Source organism: Physella acuta, unplaced genomic scaffold (genome assembly GCF_028476545.2).
Source record: "Physella acuta isolate Inbredline_101_S28 unplaced genomic scaffold, ASM2847654v3 ptg000392l, whole genome shotgun sequence".
Taxonomy (NCBI): domain Eukaryota; kingdom Metazoa; phylum Mollusca; class Gastropoda; family Physidae; genus Physella; species Physella acuta.
Genome location: NW_026731911.1, coordinates 125,076 through 149,724, shown reverse-complemented (window position 1 = coordinate 149,724; position 24,649 = coordinate 125,076). Strand labels below are relative to the sequence as shown.

General features: G+C 38.3%; 1 protein-coding gene across 1 annotated transcript; it reads left to right on the top strand.

The window, feature by feature from the left end:
* Positions 1 to 9,731: 9,731 nt before the first annotated feature.
* Positions 9,732 to 10,020, top strand: LOC131942157 (protein FAM32A-like). The gene has a single exon (XM_059301890.1). It carries the CDS (start codon positions 9,739 to 9,741, stop codon positions 10,018 to 10,020), a length of 282 nt encoding a protein of 93 aa, XP_059157873.1. The 5' UTR covers positions 9,732 to 9,738.
* The last annotated feature ends 14,629 nt before the right edge of the window (positions 10,021 to 24,649 follow it).

The window sequence follows — 24,649 nt, the reverse complement described above, 5'->3', positions numbered from 1 at the left end:
GCAGATGCATGCCTTAGCAATCTGACATGGTAGCTTTAATGAAAGAAAAACAAAAATAATAAAAACACCAAAAGCCACACTCACACAGTTATGTTCAACATATATAATGAAGACAGAAAAAAACCAACCCACCAGAATGGATGTATTGTAATGAAAATGGCAGTTAGCACTGGTGATAAGAATCAAAGTGTTGGCTAATAATTCCTATTACAACAGCCAGCCTTATAATCTGAATTAAAACTATTAAATCCCATTCATCCCTTGGATCTATGCCAAACAACACACAATAAATGATATGCATAGAGGTGTGCTGATGCCCTGTGTGAGATGCAGAATGAAATAGTGTTTTTAAAAAAAAGGAGCCACCCAGTAATAAGTATGTGGCCTTTTTATGTCTAGTTTAAAGGATAGAATTAGCATGAAATGTGTTAAGAGAATAGTGTGTGCAGTTGTTGGGATAGGCATATTACTATGTAGGCCTATGTATGTATGTATATCTATCTCTACTTATTAAAGAAAAAGAATGACTAAACAAAAAAAACAACTGTAACATGGCAGCTACACAGAGTGGGTGGGTGGGTGGATGAGGGAGGGAAAACTCGTTCAATGTAAACCAAACCGAGCTAATTGGGAATGGGTGGAGGCCCTGAAAAGGGCCGAGTAGTAGAGCCACAACAAGCAAGCCAGGTGGTTGTTTGCTGTTGTGTTTATTTGCTGGTGGTGTACTTGGTGACAGCCTTGGTGCCTTCACTGACGGCGTGTTTGGCCAGCTCACCGGGCAGGAGGAGACGGACAGCGGTCTGGATCTCCCTGGAGGTGATGGTGCTGCGCTTGTTGTAGTGGGCAAGACGGCTGGCTTCAGCTGAAATGCGCTCAAAGATGTCGTTGACGAAGGAGTTCATGATGGACATGGCCTTGGAGGAAATGCCAGTGTCAGGGTGCACCTGCTTCAAGACTTTGTAAATGTAGATGCTGTAGCTTTCCTTTCTCCTCCTCTTCTTTTTCTTGTCACCGGTGCGTACGGCTTTAGCCTTACCGGCCTTCTTGGCTCCCTTGGAAGAAACTTTAGGTAGCCAATGCTACCATCAGGGCGGAAAAAGAAACCCATTGGAGAAAATTTTGCCAATCTATAGGCCCATCCAGCCACATCACAGACATCTGGAGGAAGATGAAGGCTATACAAGGGTCCTCAACAAAAAAAATAATGCCAGCCATAAAGCGGCCCGAGCTTGCGACAACAGATAAAGAGAAGGCCGAAGTTCTAGCCAAACACTTCCACCAGGTTAGCTCAGACGAAAGCCTCGGTAAAGCCGAGACAGACAGAAGAGAAAGAATGAAAAATAACCTGGAGGACCGGAACGCTCACACGGGCCACGCCGATTACCTCAACGCTCCAATTACAGTACAAGAAATTAAAAACGCTATAAACAAAAAAAAGAACACTGCTTCAGGCACAGACATACTTAGCCATGAATTAATTAAAAAGCTGCCATTAGAAACAATTCTTATCATAGCCGACCTTTTTAACCTTATCTGGAGCTCAGGAAAAATCCCAGTAAAATGGAAACTAGCCACAATAATTCCCATCCTTAAACCAGATAAATCCCCACACGAAGCAGAGTCGTATCGGCCCATATCCCTGACGTCTCATCTAGGAAAAGTTCTGGAAACAGTTGTCAACACAAGACTAAACTTCTTCCTAGAAAAAAATAATTTACTGAGTCTTAACCAGTCAGGCTTCAGAAAAAATCGAAGTACAGTGGACCAGATACTTCGACTGGAAAGCGACGTCAAGGCTGCCACCAAAAAAAGGGAACACACAGTTGCCATCTTCCTAGACGTGGCCAAAGGCTACGACACCTGCTGGACATGGGCGATTACCCACAAAATTAAAAAATTAGGAATAGGAGGCCCCCTACTTAGTTATATAACAGACTTTCTATCAGACAGAATGATGCAGGTCAGGGTAAACGACCAATATTCCAACACATACAAGCTAGAAAATGGAATACCCCAGGGCTCGGTCATTGCCCCCACACTATTCTCCATCATGGTGAACGACCTAGATAGGGAATTCATGGACGTAAAGAACTCCCTGTCCCAATATGCTGACGACTCCTCCACATGGAGGTCAGGCAAGTCCATTACTAAAATTAACAGGGAGTTACAGGCTCAGTTGGATAAAATGATGGAGTGGATGAACCAATGGGGTTTCAAGATAAACGCAGCCAAAACAGTGGGAATGGTCTTCACTCACAAAAAATCACGCACCATCACCAAACAGGTCTCACTAAAAATCAACAATACAGTCATAAAAATAGCCCAGGCCACAAGGTTCCTAGGAGTCACCCTTGACCCCATGCTGACCTGGAACACACATATAGAAGGCATAGCACAAAGCTGCAAGGGTATGCTCAATATGATGAGATACCTAAAAGGTCACAGCTGGGGTGCCAGGACTGAGTGCCTGTTAACCTTCTACAAATCATTTGTAAGGGGCAAAATAGACTATGCCAGCATAGTCTATGACTCGGCATCAAACTACACAAAAAAAACCCTCGACAAAATACAGAACCAGGCCCTTAACATAATTGCCGGTTGCAATAGTAGTACCTCCAAAGAAGCCCTAGAGGTCCTCCTGGGAGTAATCCCCCTCTCACTCCGCAGGAAGGAACTCAGGCTAAACTACTGGGCCAAAGTAAAACATCAAAACCACCCAACCTCAGCGGCCTTCCTACCAGTGCTACCCAGGGCATGGGGAATCCCCATTGGGAAATTCAGCCCCCCCGCCAGCTGGAAAACACCGGGGGAACTGGAATCCTGCAACCAAACCTCAATCGCGGATCAAAACTTAGTCATCCGCAAACCTATAGTCCCCCCGTGGGAACTGACATCCCCATCATTACACACAGACCTGCACAATCAGATAAATAAAAAAGAGGACCCAGTAATGGCCCGTATTGAGGCTTCAAATGAGATAGAAAGGATAACAACCAATAGCCTAACCATCTACACAGACGGATCGAAAATAAACGAGAAAGTGGGAGCAGGGTTCCACATCCCCCACCTCAACCACTCCAAAAGCTTTAGGTTGACAGACGGCGCCTCCATTTTCACTGCCGAACTAACGGCCATCCTTATGGCCCTCGAGTACGCCCCAACAACCCCACATACCAGCATCAGCATATTATCAGACTCCCTGTCAGCATTACAGGCCATTAAAGGGGGAGAATGCTGCAGGGACGACATTGCAGAAGAAATTCTTCATAAATGCTCCGAGTGGAAACAAAGGGGTCGCTCGGTGCAAATGATCTGGATTCCCTCCCATATCGGCATACAAGGTAACGAGTATGCCGACAAAGCTGCTAAAAAGGGAGTGGAATCAAGAGCTATTGTGAAAACGGGAATAGGCTATTCCGAAATGAAGGCTACTATAAAGAAACAAATAAAAGAAGAATGGATTCAAAAATGGAACGCAAGCGACAAGGGTAGGCATGCCCACAACATACTACGTCCACCCGACGGGAGACTGCAAGTTACAGAAGACCAACGGCCACCCATTAATAAAAAAATTACAAGGCTGCGTCTAGGTTCAGCCTCCTTCATTCACACAAAGAAATGGTGCCACACCTGCAATGAAATAAACACAATAGACCACTACCTAATACACTGTAAGGCATACAACAATCAAAGAAAAGAACTCATCAACTACTTCCAGACAAACAAAAACACATTATTAACAACAGAAACATTACTGGCTATGGACGCCCCATCCACTCTGCATAGCCTGTTAAAAACATATGTGCACAAAACCAAAGAATCAGTCTAATAAGCTGTAAAGATAAAATAATATTCACCCAGTAACAAAATACAAATCCCGCACAATAAAAAAACTACAACCAAAAATGAAAGGAAAACAAATGAAACCAAACTGTATATACACAAAAACAACGAACTAACCACCAAAAATAGTCTGCGATATAAACGTAAGTTTGAAAGCGGACTTTAAACCCCAATCAACAACAACAACTTAAGTCTTCATTCATCGCCTGCAGCCGTATCGCTGTTAGTCGCTGTATTTCTTCTCGCTATGGATTCTCCAGAAGTGGTAAAAATCATTCAATCTGCATGGCAGATGGCCGACAAAACAAAAGAAAGACAATCCGATGTACAATCAAACCAGAGCGAAAACGTGAGTAATCCACAATTGATTAGAAACAACCTCATAAAGAAAATATCAATTCCTGGGGTCGCCCCTGGCCGGCACCCCAAAAATACCCTCAAGGCAATTTTAAGAGGGAAGACTGAACGCAAAATTGATGAAATAATACTGGAAGATTTGATTTCATATGAGTTAAACATCAGCAGAAGCATGTTTGTAAACGTTTATAACTTAGGGAAGCCTACGGAGTGGTATATAACCCTCAAGTCCGAGGAGCTCTACAATTCTTTGCACATGTACGAGCTCCTCGAACACTCTGACTACTGCAAAAGCCTAATCTTACTCCACGCCTAAAAGAACGGGCAAAGGGGCCATATTAAATGGGTGCCCCCCACAATCAATGAAAGCACAATCAATCAGATAGTGAAAACATTGGCCGAAGCGGAAACAAATGTCACAACACTCCGGATGGGGAAAGGTGACAAGTGGGCCATAGATTTCCTCCCCAACGCTCCACTAGAAGATCTCCCCCACTACCTGGATGTGGAAATTGGTGGGGAAACCCACCAATTACTTCTACAATTGAACGGAAGGAAAACAGTTTGCAGACTGTGCAACACTACTCTACACGGACCCTTGGCTTGCAAAAGCCCATTTGTACGAAATCGTGACAGCATACAAGTGGACGAAGATGGCAACCATCACCTTGTCATTGAATCTACAAGAACTTCAGACGACGACGACGACGACTCAGACAGCAACCCAGACAGCGAGCCAGACCCCAGTGATCCAAGAGAAAACATCGAAACAGACCAAACATGGACAACTATTGTTTCAAAAAAAGAACTGACAGAAAGGAAGAAAAAATACAAACAAAAAGAAACCTCAGAGCACACCAAAGAAACCCAACCAATCCGGAGTCCCTCGGTACCACCCCTAGATGACCCTCTCTACAAAGGCAGAGTAAAATTATCAAGTAAAAGAAAGAAAAACACACCTCCTCAGCGCATCCCCAAGCAAACTAGGTCGAGCCAGACTTAAGAGAAACAAATAATACAACAAATAACGTAAGTACCCAAATCACACTAATAACCCTTAACATACAAAGCACACATCACAAAGACAAACACATCAGACACCTAATTCACAAACATAAACCCGATTTTCTCTTATTACAAGAGACAAACTTTAAAAACGCATACACAGCAAACAAATTCACACACAGCTTAGGCCTAACACAAGCACACCACAGCTACAGTTCACGCTCCATTGGCAGTGGAGCGTCTATACTCAACACATCCAATAGGCACAACATAATAGACACTTACTCTGACGCGGACGGCAAATTAGCGGTAGCAACCTTTGACGGACATGGAAAAAAAACTAGTATTGTAAATGTACACGGACCGCATAGACAAAACGACAGACATTTTTATCATAAACTACATAAACTATTGATAAATAAATACAAAGATCATAAAATTATCCTAGCCGGAGATTTCAATTTTGTTGAGGATAAACTCGACATAATAGGTCCAGACGACAGCATACGAAAACGTTTGGCTGGTGACAAACTCTACATAGACATATTCACCGAGATTAAAGCACTCTTTAAATTAGTCGACACGTTCCGAACGCTTCACCCACACGACATTCAAATAACACATGCATCCAAAGCTCCAGCAAACAAATACAGACTCGACCGAATCTACGTCCAGACAGATACAAAAATCAACAGAGTAGAACACCTGCCACAAACCCTACATTTCAGCGACCACACAGCAGTCTTGACAACCCTTAACGAAGAACTAACTTATAGCAAAAAGAAAAGAAGCACTTATTGGAAGCTTAATAACTCTCTACTGTTAGATGAAAGATACATTAGAACAATTAAAAATCTAATTCAGTTTTATACACAGTCTGCACCTAACGCTTACAAAATAGAGCATTGGAATAATCTAAAAGAGGATATTAAACAAACATCAATCCAAATTGCAAGCAGTATTAATAGCGCCAGGACACATATAGAATCTATCATCCAAAGAAAACTTAGCTTATTACGGGGAAATGACAACAATAAAGAACTAATAGACACATTAGAGCGGGAACTTACAGAAATACAAGAACACAAATTCAAAGGAGCACAAATTAGGAGTAGGATAGAAAAAATAGGCTCCGAAGATCCCACGCATCACACTCTAATTTTAGAACAAAGCGTTCAAAAGTCAAGACAAATCACACACCTTATAGACCACAACGACCTGGTAACGACTGACCCCGAAAAAATACAAGCAATGTTTACGGATTACTACACAAGACTTTACCAACTGGAAACGACAGACAACGACAAACAGGACAAATACTTAAAATTCACTAAACCTCTAAATGATGACGACAAAAATCGCATCAACACCCCCCTCCAGAAAGAGGATATTACTAAAGCCATTCTAAAATTAAATATAAATAAGTCGCCAGGACCGGACGGGCTAACTAGCGAATTTTTCAAAACCTTCTCATCCGACTTAACTCCCCTTCTCCTAGACACCTACAGAGAAATGTTTTTGCTAGAACAATGCCATGAAAATTTTAACAGATCTTACATAACGCTAATACGCAAACCTAAAACCGACCCCAAACAAACCCAAAACTATAGGCCGATCTCTCTTTTAAACACAGACTACAAAATCCTAACAAAAATTTTAGTATTTAAATTAGAACCACATCTCCACAAGCTCATTCATCTAGATCAACAGTGTAACATTGCCGGTAGGAACATTCAAAACCACAATCACCTAATTAGAAAAAAAATATACAAGCAGCCATACTTAGCCTTGACCAAGAAAAGGCTTTCGACAGAGTAGCACATACATACCTTTTCAAAATTCTAGAAGCAAACAATTTAGGAACCAATTTTTATAAATGGATCAAAATAATCTATCATAACGCTCAAAGTCAACTTTTAATTAATAACAACATCACCAAACCTTTTCCTATCAATAGATCTGTCAGACAAGGGTGTCCTTTATCTCCTATCTTATACATATTAACGCTAGAACCGCTTTTAGAATGCATCCGGCTCACAAGAGAAATCCGAGGCATAGACTTACCAAACCTGACAAATAAAAAAATCTTAGCATATGCTGACGACACAGCTTTCACCATACAATCGGAAAAATCCATTACACAAATAATCGACCTTTTCCTCGATTTCGGACCTGCTAGTGGGACAAAAATTAACCTTACGAAAACTAAAATTTTGGGGTTAGGACGCTGGACGAACAAAGAAAACTACCCACAAAACCTGACGGGGACTAACAAATTGAAACTTTACGGAATAACCCACCATAATAACCCACAAGACACAAATGAAGAAGAATGGAAAGAAATGACCAAAAAAATCAAAAACACCTTAGCACTTTACAAATTTAGTACAACAACAATATTTGCTAGGTCAGCTATTATCAACCGGTACATCATCCCCAAAATTATTTATATAGCCACAGCAAAAACAATCTCCAAAAAAATAATCAAAACCATTAACATACTCATTAGAGAGTACATATTCCAAGGCACTATTAGAAACATTAGTCATAATACGCTGGTTCAAAACAAACATAAAGGGGGAATCAACCTACACGACATTCAAACAAAAATTAACACATTTAGAATAACACATATCGGAAGAATAATTGCACAACCACACTTTCACCCACTAGCACACTACTACATAGGCATTCAGCTCAATAAACTCACAAAACTAAACAACAAATCACCCCACTTTTTTGGTCAAGAAGTTAGCGACTTTTACAAAGAATGTTTACAATCACTTAAAAACAATGAAAAACTCATACACAACAAATCCCAAAATATCTACCAAAAATTAGTACAAAAACTTTCAACCCCCCTTTTTAATCGAATCAAATGGTGTTCAAAATTTGCCCTTACAGATACAACAGACACTTTTCGGAACCTACACCTAAAAAACATTACACCTAAAGCTAGGGAAATAACATACAGACTAATCTACAATACAACACCGATAGGCCAAAATCAAACCGCCCACTGCCCACTATGCAGACAAAACACAATAGAAACAGAAACACACATCTTTTTAGAATGCCCCACCATACAGACAATGAAAAACAACCTTAGGGCCAAATTAACTAGTAAAAAAGACTCATTCAATGTTGACATAGCTATAACGCTAAACAAACTACCTAAGCCAAAAGACAGGACAGACTTAGAAGAAAAAGCAAGGACTGTAGCTATTTATAGACAAACCATATGGACTAGTAGAAACAGAGCTAAATTCGAAAATTCACAGTTTACGGGACAGATTTTAGATTTAATTTTTAGCAGACGACTGGACAAATATAGCACATCAACACACAAACTATAAATAGTAACACCCCAGCAGTCAGTTCACACACAACACAGTCTCTTACGCCTGGCTCGCCTTAAACTCACACACTCAGTGCCCCGTCAACCATCGCGACCCGCCCCTTACCCTCAGCATTCATGTCACGCAACAATGATCTTGCTGCCTGGCCTATTTCACCCAACCAACCTTTACCTTCGCCTCTACCTCCCCGCCCCATCAACGTTCTCCCCTTAAATCTAGTTTATTATTTATATACTGTCATTGAGATCCGCCCCTCACCCTCATTAGGTATGTAACGCATCAATGATCCCGCTGCCTGGTCAGCCTTTCTCAACCAACCCTCACCCCTCACATACACCTCCCCGTCCCACGATGTTTCCTTCCCTTTAAATTTGCATATCAATGTAACCTCTAGGCACATGTTGACAGCTTGGAGTTGTTGTTGCCATGTTATTGTATTATGTATTTACATTGCCCTTCACGGCAAGCCCTATATTACGAACAGCAGCTAGTAATTAAATTGCTTTATTTATTGATGTTACCACCACGGATCTATCACTTTGTTGGCAAATAAGTTACAAACCAACCTTTTTTTTCATTGTTGAAGCAATTGTCTTTCAATTCAATGCACCTTTGGTATTCCATTTACATATTTTGCTATTTATTTACTGTACTCTTTCACCAATGCAGCTATATTGTAAATATCCACCCAAACGGTGTGGAATGTTTTTGGAATGTTTTTTTTTAAATTTCTGTTTATCCATGTAACTCTTATGAATATTTTGACACCTTGGTTTCCCATTTTTCCGAAAGTTTTGTAATTGTAATATGTATTCAAATGGCCCTTCACGGCAAACCCTACATTGAGAACAGCAGCTAGCAATTTAAATTGCATTATTTTTTTATGTTCCCACCACGGATCTATCTTTCTGTTGGTAAACAGGCAACAAACCAGCCTTTTTTTCATTGTTTTTTTCATTGTTTAAGCCATTGCCTTTCAATTCAAATTACCTTTTGTATTTCTTCTACATAATTTGCTATTTATTACCTGTACTTTTTCACAAATGTAGCTATATTGTAAATATTCACTCAAACGGCGTGGAATGTTATTGTATTTGTATTTGTTTTAAATTGGAAAATAAAAGTATTATATTTAAAAAAAAAAAAAAAAATACTCTTCTCTTCCGGTTGTAAAATGGACGACGAATACGCAGCCGTCCAGAAAGGAGGTCTAAAACTCAAAGTTAAAGAACAAGGAGGAAAAAAGAAAAAGAAGAAGGACAAGGAAAAAAAGAAATTGGAAGAACACAATGCATCAAGACCATCCAAGACAAAAGCAGAATTAGCTTTTGAGAGGGCTAAAAAGAAAAAAATCCTTCAGCGGGCATTCCACAAAGAGAGAATTATGGAGTTCAACCAGCAGTTGGATAACTTGACTGAACACTTCGACATACCAAAAGTGAGCTGGACCAAGTAATATGTATTTGGACAGCAAGCTTTGACAATAGGTGGAGACGGCCCTAAAGTCTGTTTGAAGACACCAACCTGTGCGCCATCCACGCCAAGCGTGTCACCATCATGCCCAAGGACATCCAGCTAGCCAGACGTATCCGTGGTGAGCGTGCTTAAGAGGTTTCTTTTAAGCCCAAACCACCACCCCCTGTCCTCAACCAAGGTCCTTTTTAGGACCACCTGACAACGTTCAGATTAGCAGTGAAGGTCCCCCACCTCACGAGTTTCCACCCACCCACCCACCCACTACACCCCCTGCCCATGTCTGCCATAATATTCTGGCTTCATTTTAAAACGCTCTAGCTTAACTAAAATAATATAAACAGGAGGGTAGATCTATTCAAAATACTGTTTCAAAAATTACAATAATAATTTCACGGTGAAAAAAAAAAGGCAGGCGATCCATGGTTAATTAAATGCTAATTTAAGGATGTTGCTTAAAAGGTTAGGTTGGCCTGGGACGCCAGTATTTCTCTAGAGTCTAGATCTAGAATTTCTAGATTCTGTAGGAATGAGTAGCCTAGGTATTAATAATTAAATGCATTAGTAATTATTAGTAGCTAACATAAGATTTAGTTCAGTAAAAACTAATAGATCTAGATTTTAGGTCCAATGTTGGCTGTCAGACTTGATGCTTGATTGTAATGATTATTAGGTTTGAGCAATTAATTTTTTTAAACATTTTTTTAATTATTAGTATTAGTGATAAGTCATCATTAGTGGGAGTAAATTTACTTCTTTCCAGTCTGGTTCTGGGTTTCCTTGTAGCCTATATAATCTAGATCTAGTTGGTGATAATATTAATAAATATTGTTTCCCATTTTAAATACTCAGGCGGTTTGTTTGAAAGTCTGACCGCAGCTCCATATTCATTGACTGTCGAAGCAGCGCATAAAATGAATTAGCTTATATCCAGGGCTGGCCTGGTCTGCCTGTTATTGTGACTGAATTGTCCTACAGACAAGACCTGAAGAAGCCCTCGTTAAGTAATAAGTGTACAGCTTGCTTTTAGCCCGGCGCGGGGATCTTTCACCGGCCACTTTAACATTCTGCGACAGGGCAGGCCTTTACTTTAAGCTTTAATCTTAGCTGGTTCTGCTTTAACACAGGGTATTCTTTTGTCTTTAAGTATACCGCTTTCTTTCATCAGCCTGGAACCCTGTGTCTGCTACCGGTATCTCATCCGGCAGGGCAAAACAATTTCCAGTTTTTAAATTAAGCTGATGTCATTTTTAATACCAATGATTAGGATTTTGGCACAATGCTTATTTTTCTATATACACAAGATGAATTTCACATCATTTTCTGATTTCAGTTTAAGTTTGAAAGCATGTAAAATGTCAATTTGTCCTGCTATGTGATTTTTCTTCATTTATTTTTTGCTAGCCCATGGCATCACATTATGAAGACTCTACTAATATCTTTAGGCTGGGGCCAGTACCTTAACCGACTGTCGTCAAATGAAAAAACTGACAGAAGAGCGCAATTTAATACACACAACAGATATATATGTATCCGAACAAACAAATAAATATATTTGAACATATATACATACCTTTATATACGCACACTGATATATACATATACATATATTTACATAATAAATACATTATATATGAATATATCTATATATATAATTTATTTATTTATACATATATATATATATATATATATATATATATATATATATATATATATATATATATATATATATATATATATATATATATATATGTATTATATCCTTATATATTATGAATATATATATTAATTCTTATATAATATATATTTGTAAATATAAATTATATATATGTGTGTATATATATATCCTTCTGTTTGCTGGGGTAGAAGAAAAAAACTTATAATTATAATATTCTGAAGGATATTATTTTACTTGAGCGTCTTTCGTCTACACTCAAATATATATATTTGAATATACATTCAAATATATATTCAATGAATATACATTTAGACACACATGTAAATATATATATATATATATATATATATATATATATATATATATATACAAAACATGCATATATATACATACGTATATATAGACATATATACAATATTCGTCTATGTATATATATTCAATATTTTTACATTATATATAAATATATATAAATATATATAAATATATATAAATATATATATATATATATATATATATATATATATATATATATATATATATATATATATTTAAAAAAATATATACATATATGAAATACTTTTTACACATATTTATTTATGCTTCTATAATATATGGAAGGATATTAATTTACTCAAGCGTCTGCCTTGGGTGTTTATATAAAAAGAGAAGGGTTGAACTAATGAGAGGAATAAAAAAAATCTTTATATTCAATCTAATTTATTTATATTGTATATGTTATAGACTGGCATACATTTTTTTCTCTCTGGTTTATGTGAAAGGAGCTTGCAGGGATTCAAATTATTATTTTTTGCATTGAAATTCATTCTTTATTAATCACAGCTATGTTGCAGGCATATAAATACTTCCCTTTGGGCTCAAGTTGCTTTGAAAGAATCCTTGTCAGTATAGAACTAGTACCAGGACCATAAATGTATGCCCCAGGGCAAATGTTAAGAAAACCTCATCATTTTACAACTCCAACTGACCAGGGGCTTAAGAAATGATGCTTCTGCGCAAACTTTCTCGTCAGCCGGTAAGAGATCAACCTCCTTTTGATTGTTTAAATTTAATCTGTGCTGAAATCATTGTGCAGGCTGGCAAAGAAAACCATGAACTTCTTGAAAGCTGTGTACTTGAGCTCATGTTATTTTTTATTTTCTGTATTTTGAAAAAAAAAAAAGTATATATATGATAATAAAAAAAAAAAGTTCAGAGTATTTAATTGTTGTTTTGTCTTGTTAAAGAGAATGTATGTTGTGCAGAAGTGTAACCAACTCATTTTCAAGCCAGGACTAGCAAAAGACAAAACCAAAAGAATCATATGATATGATGGTAGTAGGAAAAAAGTATATCAGTGAACAAATGGTGGCAGATGCATGCCTTAGCAATCTGACATGGTAGCTTTAATGAAAGAAAAACAAAAATAATAAAAACACCAAAAGCCACACTCACACAGTTATGTTCAACATATATAATGAAGACAGAAAAAAACCAACCCACCAGAATGGATGTATTGTAATGAAAATGGCAGTTAGCACTGGTGATAAGAATCAAAGTGTTGGCTAATAATTCCTATTACAACAGCCAGCCTTATAATCTGAATTAAAACTATTAAATCCCATTCATCCCTTGGATCTATGCCAAACAACACACAATAAATGATATGCATAGAGGTGTGCTGATGCCCTGTGTGAGATGCAGAATGAAATAGTGTTTTTAAAAAAAAGGAGCCACCCAGTAATAAGTATGTGGCCTTTTTATGTCTAGTTTAAAGGATAGAATTAGCATGAAATGTGTTAAGAGAATAGTGTGTGCAGTTGTTGGGATAGGCATATTACTATGTAGGCCTATGTATGTATGTATATCTATCTCTACTTATTAAAGAAAAAGAATGACTAAACAAAAAAACAACTGTAACATGGCAGCTACACAGAGTGGGTGGGTGGGTGGATGAGGGAGGGAAAACTCGTTCAATGTAAACCAAACCGAGCTAATTGGGAATGGGTGGAGGCCCTGAAAAGGGCCGAGTAGTAGAGCCACAACAAGCAAGCCAGGTGGTTGTTTGCTGTTGTGTTTATTTGCTGGTGGTGTACTTGGTGACAGCCTTGGTGCCTTCACTGACGGCGTGTTTGGCCAGCTCACCGGGCAGGAGGAGACGGACAGCGGTCTGGATCTCCCTGGAGGTGATGGTGCTGCGCTTGTTGTAGTGGGCAAGACGGCTGGCTTCAGCTGAAATGCGCTCAAAGATGTCGTTGACGAAGGAGTTCATGATGGACATGGCCTTGGAGGAAATGCCAGTGTCAGGGTGCACCTGCTTCAAGACTTTGTAAATGTAGATGCTGTAGCTTTCCTTTCTCCTCCTCTTCTTTTTCTTGTCACCGGTGCGTACGGCTTTAGCCTTACCGGCCTTCTTGGCTCCCTTGGAAGAAACTTTAGGTGGCATGTTGTTTTCTTTTCAATGGCTTGAACAGAAATGAGGCGAACCGTTGTTGTTGTTGTTTTGTGGTTTAAAGTCCGCTTTCAAACATACGTTTATATCGCAGACTTTTTTTTTTTTTTTTTTATGAAACGGCGAGGAAATTTGGAGAGTACGAGTACGAGTACGAACGCCAAGCCGCTGCGCAGCCAATCAGAACGCTCGCTTGGTGACGAACGGATTTCCTCGCCGTTTCGTATAAAAGGGCCGATCTCGCCCTTAAGTCTTCATTCATCGCCTGCAGCCGTATCGCTGTTAGTCGCTGTATTTCTTCTCGCTATGGATTCTCCAGAAGCGGTAAAAATCATTCAATCTGCATGGCAGATGGCCGACAAAACAAAAGAAAGACAATCCGATGTACAATCAAACCAGAGCGAAAACGTGAGTAATCCACAATTGATTAGAAACAACCTCATAAAGAAAATATCAATTCCTGGGGTCGCCCCTGGCCGGCACCCAAAAAATACCCTCAAGGCAATTTTAAGAGGAAAGACTGAACGCAAAATTGATGAAATAATACTGGAAGATTTGATTTCATATGAGTTAAACATCAGCAGAAGCATGTTTGTAAACGTTTATAACTTAGGGAAGCCTACGGAGTGGTATATAACCCTCAAGTCCGAGGAGCTCTACAATTCTTTGCATATGTACGAGCTCCTCGAACACTCTGACTACTGTAAAAGTCTAATCTTACTTCACGCCGAAAAGAATGGGCAAAGGGGCCATATTAAATGGGTGCCCCCCACTATCACTGAAAGCACAATAAATCAGATAGTGAAAACATTGGCCGAAGCGGAAACAAATGTCACAACACTCCGAATGGGGAAAGGTGATAAGTGGGCCATAGATTTCCTCCCCAACGCTCCACTAGAAGATCTCCCCCACTACCTGGATGTGGAAATTGGTGGGGAAACCCACCAATTACTTCTACAATTGAACGGTAGGAAAACAGTCTGCAGACTGTGCAACACTACTCTACACGGACCCTTGGCCTGCAAAAGCCCTTTTGTACGAAATCGTGACAGCATACAAGTGGATGAAGATGGCAATCATCACCTTGTCATTGAATCTACAAGAACTTCAGACGACGACGACGACGACTCAGACAGCAACCCAGACAGCGAGCCAGACCCCAGCGATCCAAGAGAAAACATCGAAACAGACCAAACATGGACAACAATTATTTCAAAAAAAGAACTGACAGAAAGGAAGAAAAAATACAAACAAAAAGAAACCTCAGAGCACACCAAAGAAACCCAACCAATCAGGAGTCCCTCAGTACCACCCCAAGATGACCCTCTCTACAAAGGCAGAGTTAAATTATCAAGTAAAAGAAAGAAAAACACACCTCCTCAGCGCATCCCCAAGCAAACTAGGTCGAGCCAGACTTAAGAGAAACAAATAATACAACAAATAACGTAAGTACCCAAATCACACTAATAACCCTTAACATACAAAGTACACATCACAAAGACAAACACATCAGACACCTAATTCACAAACATAAACCCGATTTTCTCTTATTACAAGAGACAAACTTTAAAAACGCATACATAGCTAACAAATTCACACACAGCTTAGGCCTAACACAAGCACACCACAGCTACAGTTCACGCTCCATTGGCAGTGGAGCGTCTATACTCAACACATCCAATAGGCATAACATAATAGACACTTACTCTGACGCGGACGGCAAACTAGCGATAGCAACCTTTGACGGACATAGAAAAAAAACTAGTATTGTAAATGTACACGGACCGCATAGACAAAACGACAGACATTTTTATCATAAACTACATAAACTATTGATAAATAAATACAAAGATCATAAAATTATCCTAGCCGGTGATTTTAATTTCGTTGAAGATAAACTCGACATAATAGGTCCAGACGACAGCACACGAAAACGTTTGGCTGGCGATAAACTCTACATAGATATATTCACCGAGATTAAAACACTCTTTAAATTAGTCGACATGTTCCGAACGCTTCACCCACACGACATTCAAACAACACATGCATCCAAAGCACCAGCAAACAAATACAGACTCGACAGAATCTACGTCCAAACAGACACAAAAATTAACAGAGTAGAACACCTGCCACTGACCCTACAATTCAGCGACCACACAGCAGTCTTGGCAACCCTTAACGACGAACTAACGTATAGCAAAAAGAAAAGAAGTACTTATTGGAAGCTTAACAACTCCCTTCTTTTAGATGAAAGATACATCAGAACAATTAAAAACCTAATTCAGTTTTACATACAGTCTGCACCAAACACTTACAAGATAGAGCATTGGAACAATCTAAAAGAGGATATTAAAAAAACATCAATCCAAGTAGCAAGCAGCATTAATAGCGCTAGGACACAAATAGAATCGATAATCCAAAGAAAACTTAGTTTACTACGGGGAAATGACAACAATAAAGAACAAATAGACTCATTAGAGCGGGAACTTACAGAAATACAAGAACACAAATTCAAAGGAGCACTAATTAGGAGTAGGATAGAAAAAATAGGCTCCGAAGATCCCACACATCACACTCTAATTTTAGAACAAAGCATTCAAAAGTCAAGACAAATCACACACCTCATAGACCACAACGACCAGTTGACGACTGACCCTGAAAAAATACAAGCAATGTTTACTGATTACTACACAAGACTTTACCAACTGGAAACGACAGACAACGACAAACAGGACAAATACTTAAAATTCACTAAACCTCTAAATGACGACGACAAAAATCACATCAACACCCCCCTCCAGAAAGATGATATCACTAAAGCCATTCTAAAATTAAATATAAATAAGTCGCCAGGACCCGACGGGCTAACCAGCGAATTTTTCAAAACCTTTTCATCCGACTTAACCCCCCTTCTCCTAGACACCTACAGAGAAATGTTTTTGCTAGAACAATGCCATGAAAATTTTAACAGATCTTACATAACGCTAATACGCAAACCTAAAACCGACCCCAAACAAACCCAAAACTATAGGCCGATCTCTCTTTTAAACACAGACTACAAAATCCTAACAAAAATTTTAGTATCTAAATTAGAACCACATCTCCACAAGCTCATTCATCTAGATCAACAGTGTAACATTGCCGGTAGGAACATTCAAAACCACAATCACCTAATTAGAGATATCATTCAATACACACAGGAAAAAAATATACAAGCAGCTATACTAAGCCTTGACCAAGAAAAGGCTTTCGACAGAGTAGCACATTCATACCTTTTCAAAATTATAGAAGCTAACAATTTAGGAACATATTTTTATAAATGGATCAAAATAATCTATCATAACGCTCAAAGTCAACTTTTAATAAATAACAACATCACCAAACCCTTCCCTATCAATAGATCAGTCAGACAAGGGTGTCCTTTATCTCCTATCTTATACATATTAACACTAGAACCGCTCCTAGAATGCATCAGGCTCACCAGAGAAATCCGAGGCTTAGACTTACCAAACATGACAAATAAAAAAATCTTAGCATATGCTGACGACACAGCTTTCACCATACAATCGGAAAAATCCATTACACAAATAATTGACCTTTTCCTTGATTTCGGACCTGCTAGTGGGACAAAAATTAACCTTACGAAAACTAAAATTTTGGGGTTAGGACGCTGGACGAACAAAGAGAACTACCCACAAAATCTGACGGGGACTAACAAATTGAAACTTTACGGAATAACCCATCATAATAACCCACATGACACAAATGAAGAAGAATGGAAAGAAATGACCAAAAAAATCAAAAACACCTTAGCACTTTACAAATTTAGTACAACCACAATATTTGCCAGGTCAGCTATTATCAACCGGTACATCATCCCCAAAATTATTTATATAGCCACAGCAAAAACAATCTCCAAAAAAATAATCAAAACCATTAACATACTCATTAGAGAGTACATATTCCAAGGCACTATTAGAAACATTAGTCATAATACGCTGGTTCAAAACAAACATAAAGGGGGAATCAATCTACACGACATTCAAACAAAAATTAACACATTTAGAATAACACATATCGGAAGAATAATTGCACAACCACACTTTCACCCACTAGCACACTACTACATAGGCATTCAGCTCAATAAACTCACAAAACTAAACAACAAATCACCCCACTTTTTTGGTCAAGAAGTTAGCGCCTTTTACAAAGAATGTTTACAATCACTTAAAAACAATGAAAAACTCATACAAAACAAATCCCAAAATATCTACCAAAAATTAGTACATAAACTTTCAACCCCCCTTTTTAATCGAATCAAATGGTGTTCAAAATTTGCCCTTACAGATACAACAGACACTTTTCGGAACCTACACCTAAAAAACATTACACCTAAAGCTAGGGAAATAACATACAGATTAATCTACAATACAACACCGATAGGCCAAAATCAAACCGCCCACTGCCCACTATGCAGACAAAACACAATAGAAACAGAAACACACATCTTTTTAGAATGCCCCACTATACAGACAATGAAAAACAACCTTAGGGCCAAAATAACTAGTAAAAAAGACCCATTCAATGTTGATATAGCTATAACGCTAAACAAACTACCTAAGACAAAAGACAGGACAGACTTAGAAGACAAAGCAAGGACTGTAGCCATTTATAGACAAACCATCTGGACTAGTAGAAACAGAGCTAAATTCGAAAATTCACAGTTTACGGGACAGATTTTAGATTTAATTTTTAGCAGACGACTGGATAAATATAGCACATCAACACACAAACTATAAATAGTAACACCCCAGTAGTCAGTTCACACACAACACAGTCTCTTACGCCTGGCTCGCCTTAAACTCACACACTCAATGCCCCGTCAACCACCGCGACCCGCCCCTTACCTTCAGCGTTCATGTCACGCAACAATGATCTTGTTGCCTGGCCTATTTTACCCAACCAACCTTTACCTTCGCCTCTACCTCCCCGCCCCATCAACTTTCTCCCCTTAAATCTAGTTTATTCATGTAACTCTTAGGCATACTGTGTTTGTTAGGGAACTTTAAATTGAATTTTTTTTTTTTTTTTTTTTTTTTTTTTTTTTTTTTTTTTTTTTTTTTTTTTTTTTATATACTGTCATTGAGATCCGTCCCTCACCCTCACTAGCTATGTAACGCATCAATGATCCCGCTGCCTGGTCAGCCTTCTCAACCAACCCTCACCCCTCACATACACCTCCCCGCCCCACGATGTTTCCTTCCCTTTAAATTTGCATATCAATGTAACCTCTAGGCACATGTTGACAGCTTGGATTTGTTGTTGCCATGTTATTGTATTATGTATTTACATTGCCCTTCACGGCAAGCCCTATACTGTGAACAGCAGCTAGTAATTAAATTGCTTTATTTATTGATGTTACCACCACGGACATATCATTTTGTCGGCAAATAAGTTACAAACCAACCATTTTTCATTGTTGAAGCAATGGTCTTTCAATTCAATATACCTTTTGTATTCCATTTACATATTTTGCTATTTATTTACTGTACTCTTTCACCAATGCAGCTATATTGTAAATATCCACCCAAATGGTGTGGAATGTTTTTGGAAATGTTTTTTTTAATTCTGTTTATCCATGTAACTCTTATGAACATTTTGATGTAACGCATCAATGATCCCGCTGCCTGGTCAGCCTTTCCCAACCAACCCTCACCCCTCACATACACCTCCCCGCCCCACGATGTTTCCTTCCCTTTAAATTTGCATATCAATGTAACCTTTAGGCACATGCTGACAGCTTGGAGTTGTTGTTGCCATGTTATTGTATTATGTATTTACATTGCCCTTCACGGCAAGCCCTATACTGCGAACAGCAGCTAGTAATTAAATTGCTTTATTTATTGATGTTACCACCACGGACCTATCATTTTGTTGGCAAATAAGTTACAAACCAACCATTTTTCATTGTTGAAGCAATGGTCTTTCAATTCAATGTACCTTTTGTATTCCATTTACATATTTTGCTATTTATTTACTGTACTCTTTCACCAATGCAGCTATATTGTAAATATCCACCCAAACGGTGTGGAATGTTTTTGGAATGTTTTTTTTTTTTAAATTTCTGTTTATCCATGTAACTCTTATGAACATTTTGACACCTTGGTTTCCCACTTTCCGAAAGTTTTGTAATTGTAATATGTATTCAAATGGCCCTTCACGGCAAGCCCTACATTGAGAACAGCAGCTAGCAATTTAAATTGCATTTTTTTTTTTATGTTCCCACCACGGATCTATCTTTCTGTTGGTAAACAGGCAACAAACCAGCTTTTTTTTTTTCATTGTTTAAGCAATTGCCTTTCAATTCAAATTACCTTTTGTATTCCATCTACATAATCTGCAATTGCCTTTCAATTCAAATTACCTTTTGTATTCCATCTACATAATCTGCTATTTATTACCTGTACTTTTTCACAAATGTAACTATATTGTAAATATCCAACCAAATGGTGTGGAATGTTATTGTATTTGTATTTGTTTTAAATTGGAAAATAAAAGTATTATATATAAAAAAAAAAAAAAAAAAAAAAAAAAAAAAAAAAAAAAAAAAAAAAAAAAAAAAAAAAAAAAAAAAAAAAAAAAATATTTCTTCTCGCTATGGATTCTCCAGAAGTGGTAAAAATCATTCAATCTGCATGGCAGATGGCCGACAAAACAAAAGAAAGACAATCCGATGTACAATCAAACCAGAGCGAAAACGTGAGTAATCCACAATTGATTAGAAACAACCTCATAAAGAAAATATCAATTCCTGGGGTCGCCCCTGGCCGGCACCCCAAAAATACCCTCAAGGCAATTTTAAGAGGGAAGACTGAACGCAAAATTGATGAAATAATACTGGAAGATTTGATTTCATATGAGTTAAACATCAGCAGAAGCATGTTTGTAAACGTTTATAACTTAGGGAAGCCTACGGAGTGGTATATAACCCTCAAGTCCGAGGAGCTCTACAATTCTTTGCACATGTACGAGCTCCTCGAACACTCTGACTACTGCAAAAGCCTAATCTTACTCCACGCCTAAAAGAACGGGCAAAGGGGCCATATTAAATGGGTGCCCCCCACAATCAATGAAAGCACAATCAATCAGATAGTGAAAACATTGGCCGAAGCGGAAACAAATGTCACAACACTCCGGATGGGGAAAGGTGACAAGTGGGCCATAGATTTCCTCCCCAACGCTCCACTAGAAGATCTCCCCCACTACCTGGATGTGGAAATTGGTGGGGAAACCCACCAATTACTTCTACAATTGAACGGAAGGAAAACAGTTTGCAGACTGTGCAACACTACTCTACACGGACCCTTGGCTTGCAAAAGCCCATTTGTACGAAATCGTGACAGCATACAAGTGGACGAAGATGGCAACCATCACCTTGTCATTGAATCTACAAGAACTTCAGACGACGACGACGACGACTCAGACAGCAACCCAGACAGCGAGCCAGACCCCAGTGATCCCAGAGAAAACATCGTAACAGACCAAACATGGACAACTATTGTTTCAAAAAAAGAACTGACAGAAAGGAAGAAAAAATACAAACAAAAAGAAACCTCAGAGCACACCAAAGAAACCCAACCAATCCGGAGTCCCTCGGTACCACCCCTAGATGACCCTCTCTACAAAGGCAGAGTAAAATTATCAAGTAAAAGAAAGAAAAACACACCTCCTCAGCGCATCCCCAAGCAAACTAGGTCGAGCCAGACTTAAGAGAAACAAATAATACAACAAATAACGTAAGTACCCAAATCACACTAATAACCCTTAACATACAAAGCACACATCACAAAGACAAACACATCAGACACCTAATTCACAAACATAAACCCGATTTTCTCTTATTACAAGAGACAAACTTTAAAAACGCATACACAGCAAACAAATTCACACACAGCTTAGGCCTAACACAAGCACACCACAGCTACAGTTCACGCTCCATTGGCAGTGGAGCGTCTATACTCAACACATCCAATAGGCACAACATAATAGACACTTACTCTGACGCGGACGGCAAATTAGCGGTAGCAACCTTTGACGGACATGGAAAAAAAACTAGTATTGTAAATGTACACGGACCGCATAGACAAAACGACAGACATTTTTATCATAAACTACATAAACTATTGATAAATAAATACAAAGATCATAAAATTATCCTAGCCGGAGATTTCAATTTTGTTGAGGATAAACTCGACATAATAGGTCCAGACGACAGCATACGAAAACGTTTGGCTGGTGACAAACTCTACATAGACATATTCACCGAGATTAAAGCACTCTTTAAATTAGTCGACACGTTCCGAACGCTTCACCCACACGACATTCAAATAACACATGCATCCAAAGCTCCAGCAAACAAATACAGACTCGACCGAATCTACGTCCAGACAGATACAAAAATCAACAGAGTAGAACACCTGCCACAAACCCTACATTTCAGCGACCACACAGCAGTCTTGACAACCCTTAACGAAGAACTAACTTATAGCAAAAAGAAAAGAAGCACTTATTGGAAGCTTAATAACTCTCTACTGTTAGATGAAAGATACATTAGAACAATTAAAAATCTAATTCAGTTTTATACACAGTCTGCACCTAACGCTTACAAAATAGAGCATTGGAATAATCTAAAAGAGGATATTAAACAAACATCAATCCAAATTGCAAGCAGTATTAATAGCGCCAGGACACATATAGAATCTATCATCCAAAGAAAACTTAGCTTATTACGGGGAAATGACAACAATAAAGAACTAATAGACACATTAGAGCGGGAACTTACAGAAATACAAGAACACAAATTCAAAGGAGCACAAATTAGGAGTAGGATAGAAAAAATAGGCTCCGAAGATCCCACGCATCACACTCTAATTTTAGAACAAAGCGTTCAAAAGTCAAGACAAATCACACACCTTATAGACCACAACGACCTGGTAACGACTGACCCCGAAAAAATACAAGCAATGTTTACGGATTACTACACAAGACTTTACCAACTGGAAACGACAGACAACGACAAACAGGACAAATACTTAAAATTCACTAAACCTCTAAATGATGACGACAAAAATCGCATCAACACCCCCCTCCAGAAAGAGGATATTACTAAAGCCATTCTAAAATTAAATATAAATAAGTCGCCAGGACCGGACGGGCTAACTAGCGAATTTTTCAAAACCTTCTCATCCGACTTAACTCCCCTTCTCCTAGACACCTACAGAGAAATGTTTTTGCTAGAACAATGCCATGAAAATTTTAACAGATCTTACATAACGCTAATACGCAAACCTAAAACCGACCCCAAACAAACCCAAAACTATAGGCCGATCTCTCTTTTAAACACAGACTACAAAATCCTAACAAAAATTTTAGTATTTAAATTAGAACCACATCTCCACAAGCTCATTCATCTAGATCAACAGTGTAACATTGCCGGTAGGAACATTCAAAACCACAATCACCTAATTAGAAAAAAAATATACAAGCAGCCATACTTAGCCTTGACCAAGAAAAGGCTTTCGACAGAGTAGCACATACATACCTTTTCAAAATTCTAGAAGCAAACAATTTAGGAACCAATTTTTATAAATGGATCAAAATAATCTATCATAACGCTCAAAGTCAACTTTTAATTAATAACAACATCACCAAACCTTTTCCTATCAATAGATCTGTCAGACAAGGGTGTCCTTTATCTCCTATCTTATACATATTAACGCTAGAACCGCTTTTAGAATGCATCCGGCTCACAAGAGAAATCCGAGGCATAGACTTACCAAACCTGACAAATAAAAAAATCTTAGCATATGCTGACGACACAGCTTTCACCATACAATCGGAAAAATCCATTACACAAATAATCGACCTTTTCCTCGATTTCGGACCTGCTAGTGGGACAAAAATTAACCTTACGAAAACTAAAATTTTGGGGTTAGGACGCTGGACGAACAAAGAAAACTACCCACAAAACCTGACGGGGACTAACAAATTGAAACTTTACGGAATAACCCACCATAATAACCCACAAGACACAAATGAAGAAGAATGGAAAGAAATGACCAAAAAAATCAAAAACACCTTAGCACTTTACAAATTTAGTACAACAACAATATTTGCTAGGTCAGCTATTATCAACCGGTACATCATCCCCAAAATTATTTATATAGCCACAGCAAAAACAATCTCCAAAAAAATAATCAAAACCATTAACATACTCATTAGAGAGTACATATTCCAAGGCACTATTAGAAACATTAGTCATAATACGCTGGTTCAAAACAAACATAAAGGGGGAATCAACCTACACGACATTCAAACAAAAATTAACACATTTAGAATAACACATATCGGAAGAATAATTGCACAACCACACTTTCACCCACTAGCACACTACTACATAGGCATTCAGCTCAATAAACTCTCAAA